Below are 11705 nucleotides of genomic sequence, written 5' to 3' on the forward strand. Positions count from 1 at the left end.
CCGTGTCTGCTTACTGTTGTATTGTGCACTCCCAAGCGCTTAGTACAGTGCTTGGCACACAGTAAGCACTCAATAATACAATTGAATGAATGAATATCCAAAGCCTGTGCACTCTGTTGCAACACTGAAGTAGAGCTATGTGGTGAGGTCAGGATATGTAAAGTTAAAATCTGCTGTGTGACCTTGGGCAAGTCATTTCACTTCTCTGGGCCTCAGCTACCTCATCTGTAAAATGGGGATTGAGAATGGGACAGGGACTGTGTCTAACCCGATTTGCTTGTATCTTCCCGAGTGCTTAGTATAGTGCATGGCACATTCATTCATTCAATCATATTTATTGAGCACTTACTATGTGCAGAGCACTGTACTAAGTGCTTGGAAAGTACAGTTCAGCAACAAATAGAGATAATCCCTCCCCAACAGTGGGCTAACACTTAACAAATACCGCAATTATTATTATTACTGTTAGCTCTGGGCTGCATTAATAATAATGATAATTATGATATTTGTTAAGCACTATATGCCAAGCACTGTTCTAAGCACTGGGGTAATAACAATGGTAATAATAGTATCTGTTAAGCGCTTACTGTGTGCCAAGCATACAAGGTAATCAGGTTATCCCACATGGGACTCACAGTCTTAATCCCCATTTTACAAATGAGGTAACCAAGCCACAGGGAAGTGAAGTGACTTGTCCAAGGTCACACAGCAGACAAGTGGCTGAGCCAGGGTTAGAACCCACGTCCTCTGACTCCCAAGCCCGTGCTCTTTCCACTAAGCCACACTGCTTCTCAGGTCACTTTGATTTGCTAGGGGTACCCCTGGGTGATTCCCCTTCATTTTCCAGATGGGGAACTAAAGGGACAGGTGAGGGTACCCACATCAGTGAGGAGCTCCTACTTCTTAGGGCTGTCTTTAGGCACTGTATCTTCTCTCCTCTGTTTGGCCTCCCGATCCCTGCTTTGGAACCAGAGGATGGGCCAGTATGGTACTGGCTGCAGGTTTGCAGGGTCTAGCAGAGATCGACTACACTGTGCTCTCCAGCACTAAGTGGGGAGCCTATAAAATCAGGACTCATTTCTGAGCCAGCCATGACCTGGCAACTGATGACAACTGCCTCATGGCTGCCCAGTAGCTCCTGGGCCTTTGGCTCGGTCGTTGGGCCATTTGACTGGCCTCACAGGGGTTCTTCAGCTGGCCCTATTCTCTTATGGCTCCTAAGGCTGGCCTGGCTTCTCTTCCACCTCTTAAATTACTCTTATTTTCTTTTTGCAGCACTTCGGCTCCTGAGCTCACCAAAAGAGTCTCCAGAGATCACATGGAGGTAAAAATAGTATTGACCTTGCCTTTCTGGCCCCTTTCTGCTCCAAGAGTGCTGTAGCCAAAGGGCAAGGCCTTTAGAATCCTCTCTCCATCCCCATCTATAGTCCCCCTTACTGGCATTTTGGTCCCTCACTATTAGGCCTCTCCACACCTAGCAGAAATCCCTCCTGGGTGGGTCAGTGGGGGCAAAAAAATGTTCCAGCCTCATGCAGCCCAATCTAGTGCTTCCTTGGTTGGGAATGATCTGCTCACCCCAGCCCTTTTCTTAACTTGCTATCCAGTTGGCCATTGGGCCAGTAAAAGAATTTCCACCTGCGCAGGTGTGGAGTTACCGTCATACTCAGCCAAATGGATCCCTAAAGCTGGAAGTTAGGCCTGTGAAACTACCAGAGGGAGTGGATTCCAGTGTAGTTGAATTTTCTGCCTTGGCTTACTTCTGACCCCTGCCACCACCACCACCCCCAGCCCCCCACACCCTGTGTCTTCCTAGAGCTTGGAGGGACCACTGAACTGTCTGACCCAAGTTCTTGCTTCCTGGCAGGTCAGCACTGAACCGTCCAAGGCAGATGGTTATCTTCTCTTTCTAAAGCTTTCCAGAGAGGGCCACCCCATGATTTCCCTTCCTGGATGGTTCCAGGATCAGGTGGTCCTTTGACCCACCCATCCCTAAAACTGCCCCTCTTGGGTCACATGATGTCTGAACAGGCATTCCTGCCAGAATCGAGGGTTTTAGAATGCATTTGAGATTGAACATGTCAAAAGGATAAGGGAACACTGTTACCATAAAACAGCCGCCAATTGACTATGTAGCCCACTGTGGCTCTTCAGGAATGCTTGCTTCAATCAAGATCTTGAATCAGCATTAGTCAATTAGCTTTCCAAATGTTTGAAGTTCACTCCATTGTTTACTCTAAACTGTGTATTTTAAACAGTGCTAATGAACTACGGAGAACGTGTCAGACGATGCAAACTGCTTGAAACCAAGTTTTCGGTTTTCCACAACCTTGACTTTCGCCCACTATACTATTTCAGCTGCTTTTGAACCATCTTCTCTTTACCCCTTTTTTTTTTTTCCGTTGAAAAAATATGACATCACTGTTGTGTTGTGGGAGGTGTGCCCTGCCTATACCAATTTCATGACCTTCTAAGGAGAGGGACTAGGGCCAGAGTGCTCTCAGGGTCCTGGCCGTGACCCTTGGGTTTTCCTCTCTAAGATGCAGAACCTCAAAGTGAGCAGGCCATCCCTTGGGGGACAGCACTGGGCTAGAGAACAGGATGATGAGCTGGTGGGGAAGTTTCCCTCTTTCATCAAGAATGCTGCATTGTCCAAGAGGCTTGGGAGCAGCAGCCTGCTGGAACCCTCCAAGGACAGAGGAGCTGTAAGTATTACCTGCCCTTGCTGCTGGAGCATGGGGAGTGCCTACCTACAAAGGGAACTGCAGCAGTGACCCTAATTGGTCAGCCTGGCTTCAGATCCCTCTGCCCTGCGGCCTCTTTATGCACACTGGGAATTCAAATGATGCCATCTTGCAGTACCCATTGTTGTCCCATGGCTAGGATCCATACTAACTCTCTTCCCCTGGGACAGATTTCCTGAATTGGTTGAGAACACTCCTACCATAGCCCCACCAGAGGACCTGGAAAATGGTCACTTGGGGGGCAGCCTCACTGACCTCTTCTTTCTGCTGCAGGTGAGGATGGGCTATGATGGGCTTGGAGGCCGGACCAAGTACATACAACCTGTATCCTTTCTTCCCTAGCTCTCCCTAGGGCTGGCCTGGGTGTGAGCCCTTGGTTTGCCAGGCGATCACTCACAAAACGAAACTTTGTAGCAGAGCTAAGGAAAAAATGATAGAGGCCTCCCCAAGATGGTCTCAGTCCCGTTCCCTCGTGAGCCTGCAGGAATATTCAAGGAAATCCGGGCCCTGAAGATGAAAGGCTAGGGAGCCTCTTCCCCAAGGCCTTGGCTGGACGTTCTTCACCTTAAGCAGATTGTAGCTCAGTCTGAGGTGGCAGCGGTATATCTCAGGCAGGATGTGGAACTGGGGAGTTTGGGGGGTGAGCAGGGGCAGAGTTCAGAATTTCGAAGCAAAAGCAGGCAGGTCTGTTTTGCCAGATTTAGGGTTTGGGAGGCTGCTTGCATTCCCCGGATGGGGAGGAGTCTTCTCTCAGGCCATCTTGCAAAAGGTGGGAGGTCAGGGCAGAGTTTAACCACAGTAAGAGAGCAGATCTGGTTGATCCTAGGCTCCCTCATCTTCTTCCTTGACTCAAGCTCCCCACCACCACAGACAGACCCAAGCACAATCCGTCCACTTCCCGGCAAATCAAAGGCCAAGTGCAGAGTTGACTCCAGGCCAGGCGCCTCTTATCAGGGGAAGCTGGATACCTTCCTGAGGTAACTCCAGAGCGAGGAGGCAGCTAAGGCTGAAAGGAGCAGGGCGGGTGGGGCCAACAAACTAGCCACACCCTCCGGGTAGTAGGCTCTCTCTTCAATCAAGCCTCTCCAGGTTCCAGCCCTCCTCTTGGAATTCCTACAGACTGGACTGCTGCAAGGGCCAGCAGCAGCATCAGAAACTGACACAAATAACACGGACACTGAGACCGAAGGGCACTAATTCTAGCCCCTCACCCCCACCCCCTCAAAGGCTGGTTGGCTTCCAGGGATGGTTTGAGGCATCAGAGACTTGCGATGTGCACTCCAGTCTCCCAAAGCAGAGATCAACATGTATTAGCCATTCTCTCCCTCCTCCCTTCCTTCTTTCTCCCCTCCCCTGCCACACTTGAGCAACATGAGATGTGGAGACCAGATCAAGTATACACAACCTGACTCTCTTCACGGCTGACCCCTTCACTGAACTGGATGTGGGCCCTCAGCCAGTGAAGCAGCTAACTGGAGGAGAGGAAGAGGAGTCAGGAGGAGAACTGCAGCCCACTGTGTGCCAGGATCATTCTTTCAGTTCCCTGGCCAGTACTGCAATAGCCTGCTCAGGTGCAGTGGAGTGCAGCCAGGGAGAGGTTGTGGGCTGCTTCTCCCTTTTTAAGTCCCCTGGAGATTGTCTGCCTTAGGCCCGGAACCTGAAGCTCGGCTGTCCCCAGCTTGGGTCCTGCCTGACAGCATGACCAGGCTCTGGTTAAGTGCATCTCAGAAGTCCAGTTGTCTGATTTATTGTGGAACTAAGCCTGCCCTGTTTGTTGGTCCTAGCTCAGAGAAGCTTCTTTGAACAAATAGTCAAAATGGAGCCCATTGACTTCAGGTTGACTCTGCAAGTGTGTTTTAGTGGCTGCCCTGAGTGGTGCAACCTGTTTTAAAAAGACTTGGTTTTGCTGCTGTTGTTGTGATGGATTTTTTTTTCAATGCTCTACTTAGGACTGTCTTTTGGAACCATTCCAGGCTCCTATTCCTACTATCTCATTTCACACATACATACCCTTTCCATTCCTTCCCAAGGACAGAGCGGCCCCATTTTGCCAGGACTCTGGCACTAGGTTAAGTCCTCAAAGACCAAGCCTGGGAAGGAGACTCTTTGGGGGCAAGTGAGGGGACGGGCTATGGTACTGCCCTCTTATGGCTTGCCCCAAAGCAAGCTGCTTGGGTGCTCCCCCTTACTCTCTAGCCCAGAGGTGGGGGTTACCTTAATAGCCATTAATACCCTCATGGTAGAGTGAGGGAAAATCATAAGACCAAATAATGACCCTTGAGAAGCGAATGACTGGAGGTACTGGAAGGGCCGGAGAAAATCAAATGAGGTATTTGAGGAAAATAATGACGTTAGACTGCCATCAAATGGGGAAGCTATACCCCACAATTCAAAGGGATACACCCCACCTTGTGAAACATATCTATATCGAGAGATAAATTTGCCCGCTGACTTCCGTGCCGTTGAGATCTGCGCCAGAACCAGCCCCATCATGGGGGAAAATACCTCACTAATCTGCTGGAGTTCTTTGAAGGTGTCAGTAAGCATAACAGAGAGTGACCAGAGGACATATGCTCTATTGATTCCATGAAAATTAGTGTTAGTATTTTAGCTTGCTGTAAGAAATGAAGGTCAGTAGTGTGTTCCTCAAACAATATGAGCTAATAAAAGACAATATGGTTACATGATCAAATTGCAATGTAAATATGTACCAATAAAATATTTGGAATGCAGTTTTTATGTGCTTAGGTAAATACTTAACATTTAAAGTGTTATTTTTCATACCCTAGTTGGCAAAAAAAAGGTACTTGGTGCAGTTTAACCAACTAGAGATTTTTCATCTAGGCTAAGTAGATCTGTCATCTATATAGAAAGATACAGCCATCTATGAAATTGTCCTTCATTCTCAAATAAACTGCAACTGATTATGAAATACACCTACCGGTGCAGATGCAACAGAACAGACCAATGTGGGACCCACAGTCTTGGCTGCATTGGGCACATACAAAGGCTAGCCCATTGTTGTATCATTGTGTTTGATATTTCACAGTGCGTGGCACTGTTCTTACTTTTTGCCTCCTTGTCTCGTCCTTAAAAAGCTTCTGCTCAAAAAGAGCTGCTCCTTTCTCAGTTATTCCATGGTCTTTTCACTGCAGTTTACCCTTCGTTTTCAACTGGGATGCAACATTGTGTGAGGCTCTGCTTTCGTAAATCCTTAAAGTGCTTCACCTCTCATCCTTGCTTTTGCTTTCCCGATTTCAGCTCACCATACAGCAGCCGTTTGGATATCCTGCTGTTGTTGATTCTCCTCAACTATCACACTCGGCTGTGTTGAGGTGAGCATAGCTTCAAACCTAACTGAAGCCTGTCACTTAATGCTAAATTGAAATGGGCTTTAACCTCTATCTTCAAGTCAGTCAAAATGCTTCAAATGTTGAAGGGGATTGGGGGGGGGGGCGTTTAAGTTGAGGTAAACTTTACAGCTTTATTTCAAAGTGAGAGCACTGGTACTGACATTAAAAATCAATAAGGCTAAAAGGAGAACATAGTAAAGGAGAAGCCCTGCATACTTAGATTTCCCAAAGAAATTTAGATGGTTCCATCCAGAAGGCTTTGAAAAAAGGGATAATCTTTGGACTGTAGTAGACAGACAAAGCAAGCATAGAGAGATGTTCTAGCCAAAACGTGTAGTGAAAACACAGTATGGCTGAACTGAATGTAACGGGATCTTCTAGACTGTGAGCAGAGAACATCTACCAACTATTGTACTCTCCCAAGCACTTAGTATAGTGCTCTGCATACAGTAAGCACTCAGTAAGTACGATTGATTCCCTAAGCATCACTGCGCAGGGGGCTGGTTTAGTTGAGCATCTTTGTAAGATATCTGGAAGAGGGAGTGCCTGATGAACTTGCTGAGATTACAGATGACACCTCTTCTGGGTGGTAAAATGCTGGGCTGTTGAGGGGGAAAAGGCCTTATAAAACTGAATGATTGGACTGCAAAATGGCAGTTTTAACTTCAGTGGGAACCAGTGCAATTGCAGGAAATTAGCAGGAAATCCAAATAACAACCACATGATGGTTAGTCCTTAGCTATTGATCCTAACTTGGGAAGGAGATAAAAGTTAAGGTAGTTTCTTGAATGATTACTGTGGAGCCGGATGCTATGCTAAGCAAAGGGGTGACTACATGAAGAGGTCCTTGTACCTCACAGGACTCACAATCTAGGTGGGGAGGAGAAACACCTAGATTGTGATTCCTAGGCCATGCTGGGAAGCAGTGTGGCCTACCGAAAGACCATGGGCCTGGAACTCAGGAGACCTGGGTTCTAATGCTGGCTCCACCACTTTCCTTCTATGTGACCTTGGACAAGTCATTTAACTTCTCTGTACCTCAGTTACCTCATGTGTAAAATGAGGATTTGGTACCTGCTCTCCATCCTACTTAGACTGTGAGCCCCCTGTGGGACAGGGACTGTGTCCAATCTGATTAGAGAAGCAGCATGGCTCAGTGGAAACAGCATGGGCTTGGGAGTCAGAGGTCTTGGGTTCAAATGCCGGCTCCGCCAATTGTCAGCTGTGTGACTTTGGGCAAGTCACTTAACTTCTCTGAGCCTCAGTTACCTCATCTGTAAAATGGGGATTAAGGCTGTGAGCCCCACGTGGGACAACCTGATCACCTTGTATCCTCTCCAGCACTTAGAACAGTGCTTTACACATAGCGCTTAACAAACGCCATTAACTTATACGTATTTCAGCAGTTAGAACAGTGCTTGACACATAGTAAGCACTTAGATACCATTGTTATTATTATAAACAGAAAATAAAAATAAATGAGATAATGGGAAGCATTTAAAATGACAAGAATAAAAGATACAGGGCAAAAGAGATGAGCAGTTCTGATGATGTTCCTGAGCTTTTGCTTCCAACCTACCGCTGCTTCCCAGCATGCTAAGAGTTGGGAAGGCTAGTTGCTCCAGGATCCTGGAGGCTGGGCTCCCACTGTGACGGGGAGGTTGGGGGGACGATGGTAGAGAGGAAGCTCTGGTTGGGAGCAGCCCCTGGAGCTCATGACACGACTGCAGCTCTGAGCACGTGGGCCCTGGTCCAAGCTGTTTCTGGCTTCCGGCTTCTGGTGTGTGGAGTGGGTTGGACTCCTGCAGTCGCATTGTCGAGGATTCTTTTAAATATCAGTGAGACAGTGGCAGCAGCTAGAAATGCCAACCAAATGCCTGGCATTATCAGGAGGGGCCACTACTGTTTGTGTGCACCTGGAATATTGGGTGTAATAATAATGATGGCATTTATTAAGTGCTTACTATGTGCAAAGCACTGTTCTAAGCGCTGGGGAAGTTACAAGGTGATCAGGTTGTCCCACGGGGGCTCACAGTCTTAATTAATCCCCATTTTACAGATGAGGGAACTGAGGCCCAGAGAAGTGAGGTGACTTGCTCAAAGTCACGTGGCTGACAATTGGCAGAGCTGGGATTTGAACCCACGACCTCTGACTCCAAAGCCCGGGCTCTTTCCACTGAGCCACGCTGCTTCTCTAATGTAGCTCTAGCCAATGCAATGCATCTTAGACTGTAAGCTCATTGTGGGCAGGGAACGTGTCAACCAACTCTGTTATATTGTACTCTCCAAGCGCTTAGTATAGTGCTCTGCACACAGTGAGTGCTGAATAAATACCACTGATTGAGCCATCTTAAGGAGGACATAGTAGAGCTAGCAATGGTATGGAAGACAAGGAGGTGGAGAAACTTTCCTATTGGATGGTAATGAGAAGCAACGTGACCTAGTGGATAGAGCACAGGCCTGGGTTGTAATGCCAGCTCCGCCACTTGTCTGCTGTGTGATCTTGGGCAAGTCACTTCACTTCTCTGTGCCTCAGTTACACTCATCTGTAAAATGGGGATTAAGACCGAGTCCCATGTGGGACAGGGACTGTGTCCAACTTGAGTAGCTTGCATCTATCCCAGCACTTAGTACAGTGCCTGGCATATACAAATACACTTGGCACTTAACAAATAAAACAAAACAAAAAAACCTTCCTTTGAGGGCAGGGATAATGTCTACTATGCTTAGCATAGGACTCTGCTGTAAATACCATTGATTGATTGAGAACAGGCCCAAAGCATTAGAGCCCTTTGGTCTGGAAAGATGAAGACTGAGAAGGAGCACGATGGAAAATCATGACGTGTGCAGATGGGAAAATGCAGAATTGTTAACTAAATCCCATGGATTGTGAACCCCATGTGGGACAGGGACTGTCTGACTTGATTATCTTGTGTCTACCCCAGTGCTTAGTACAGTAAATGATAAGCAGTTAACAAACACTATTATTAATTAATGAAATCCCACACCAAGGTAAGGAGGCATCCATTGAAGCTTGAAGGTGGTAGGTTCACAGTGCCACTTTTTCACCTAGCAGGGCCAAATCATATGTAATTTGGTGTCATGGGAAGTTGTGCATACTTCAATAATGTGGTTTGAGAGGCTTGGTGACAGAGTGAGAGATATGTAATGGTTCCTAGAGGGAAAGTTAAGAACATAGAGATAGATCAAGGATATTAGGTGGTCCATCTTCACCATGAGGGTGGGTGTCGAGGGAAGAAGCATCACCTAGTGGAAAGAGCATTGAGCCTGGGAGTCAGGGGACCAGGGTTCTAATCTTGGCTCTGCCTCTCATCTGCTGTGCAATTTGGGCAAGTCCACATCTCTGTGCCTCAGTTTCCTCATCTGTAAAATGGGTTTTCAATCCCTGTTCTTCCTCCTACTTGGACTGTGAGCCCCCATATGGGACAGGGACTTTGTTCTGATTATCTTGTATCTACCCCAGTGCTTGACTACTTAGTAAATGCTCATTAATAATAATAATTATCACTATTATTCAAGGCACACTTTGAAAATCTAAAGAAAAAATGGTTAAGATGCATGTGCATTACAGCCAAAGGAATGGGTGATGTAGGGAAAGTTAAAGCTAGAACAGAGGAGGGCTACTGCCAGAGGCCTAGACCAAGCAGGTGTAGCTGGCAAGGGTGATTTGCTCATGAATCTGAAGCTTGGGCAGCTGTGGCCACCTGAGCACCAGACAGGGCTTGTTTCCTCCACCACCTGAATGGAAGGCAACTACGAGTAGTAAGTATTAAGTGCTTATTGTGTGCAGAGCATTGGGAGAGAATACACAGGTGGGAATTAGACATGGTCTCTGCCCTTCGGGAGGGGTTCATAATTGAAGAGTTTAAGTAGGGAGAAGGGTTTGGAGGTGAACATATCAGGAGTGATGAGATATTTAAACAATACAAATACACCAAACAGGTTTAAAGTGGTGGGGATGGAGAAGTCCAAGAAGCACAGTTTTTTTCCCAGCCCAGTGCACAAGGAGCATGCTGGAAACATGCTCAGTGTTCGTGTTCAGTGATCCAAGAGCGGGGCGTTAGCAGCTTTTAACCACAGTCCAGTGGGCATTGAGTGTGATGGGAGCAGGGACCCTGATGGTGGGAGGGGAGGTGATGGTTAATCAGCGGTGCTTTTCGCCGTGAGAATGGAGGAGTCCAAGAGTGCACGGGAGCAGCTTTTATCCCTGGCCCAGCCTGCACAGAACATGCTGGGAGCTGGCAGGTTCGGTGGCGGTTACCATGGTGCTTTTCTCGACAGCGATGGCCTGTAGAACCACAGCTCAGCAGAAGCATCACCTAGGACTGGCTAGACAACCTAGGAGCAAACACTGCCACCTGCCACATCCTGAAAAGCAGTGGTCCACCCCAGGCCGGGGCCCTGTTGTAGCCATTGAGCAGATTTCCTTGTAACTCCAGGCCAGTTCCCCTTGTGCGAAACTCCAAAAGCTCCACTGGTGACCCATCTCTGTCTCATATCAAGAAGTCGTTTGTGATCATTGGTCTCCCCATTTTACACATCAACTCCCTTCACCCTCTCTACTCCCCAGCTGGCACTCTTCAGTCCCAGGCTAACCTCTTGGCTCTCCCACCTCCAACCTCCCCCTCGTCACCCAGCCTGGAACTTCCTCACTCCCCCAAATCTGCTAGTTCATAGTTTGCCCACCTAAAATGCCCCCTTTCCCAAGAAGCCTTCCCTGATTGATTGACAAGACCCCAGTAGTGTCAGCCCTGCTCCTACCCTTAACACTTACACCTTCCATTCTCCTCAACAGTTATATAAACATTTTTTGGCTAGGCAATTATTCAGCTATCTCATCTGGATAGATTTGTTTCACCTTCTCTTGGGTAAGGAGGTGGTTCTTTCTCCTCCTCTTCCCACCATTTGTAAATCATATCTGTCTGCCTGTCCACCCCCATTACACTGTGAACTTCCTGAGGGCAGGAGATGTGTCTTGCTTCTGTTCAATTCTCCCAAGCTTAGTACAGTGCTGCACACTCAGTGGGTGCTCAGTAAATACCACTGATTGATTGGCAGAGGTGAAGACTTTCCCTCAACCCTTTGTCCTCCCCACTCTCTCTTTTCCTCCTCTTCCCCCATTCCCCCACTCTCCCTTTTTCCCCCTTCTCTTCTTGGCTCTTTTCTCCCTCTCCTTCCCTGTCCATACCCTTATCTGGATTAATGTGCAGCCCTTGCATGTAGTGGGAGAGGGCTGGGGTGGAGTCCAGGAATGGTTGAGGGAGGAAGGGAGCTGTTTGCTTCTCAATTCACCAACCTAGATTTCAGGGATTTGGTGCTGGAGATGGAATCCCAGGACGGGGAGGAAGAAGTGGGTGGAGGTGAAGACTGTGAGCCCATTGCCATACACACCGCGTGGCCCCTGCTGCTCCCGGAAGGCTCCTCTCCTCAGAGCGCCGCCATAGACGCCCGGGACTCCATTCCCGAGAGGCCCAACTGCCATCACACGGCGTGGCCCCTGCTGCTCCCGGAAGGATCCTCTCCTCAGAGCGCCACCATAGACGCCCCTGCTTCCACCCCCCAACTTAAGCGACCTTCCTTAAAGTGCCCC

The 11705-nt window shown here is 48.1% G+C and overlaps 1 protein-coding gene across 4 annotated transcripts in view; it reads left to right on the forward strand.

Annotated features, from left to right (window-relative positions):
* Nucleotides 1–11705, forward strand: part of LOC119950172 (TRAF interacting protein) — a 37038-nt gene that overhangs the window by 23275 nt on the left and 2058 nt on the right. For 3 of the 4 annotated variants that reach the window (XM_038772254.1, XM_038772257.1, XM_038772255.1), the window contains 4 exons: nucleotides 1276–1324; nucleotides 2538–2702; nucleotides 3015–3065; nucleotides 3612–5460. In XM_038772254.1, the coding sequence (XP_038628182.1) occupies nucleotides 1276–1324; nucleotides 2538–2702; nucleotides 3015–3065; nucleotides 3612–3722 (376 nt within the window). In that variant the 3' untranslated portion in view covers nucleotides 3723–5460. Of the gene's footprint in view, nucleotides 1–1275; nucleotides 1325–2537; nucleotides 2703–3014; nucleotides 3066–3611; nucleotides 5461–6002; nucleotides 6077–11705 lie in introns of those variants that run through there. The other variant, XM_038772256.1, reaches the window with a different exon arrangement.

The sequence above is a fragment of the Tachyglossus aculeatus genome, chromosome X1, assembly GCF_015852505.1.
Source record: "Tachyglossus aculeatus isolate mTacAcu1 chromosome X1, mTacAcu1.pri, whole genome shotgun sequence".
Taxonomy (NCBI): Eukaryota; Metazoa; Chordata; class Mammalia; order Monotremata; family Tachyglossidae; genus Tachyglossus; species Tachyglossus aculeatus.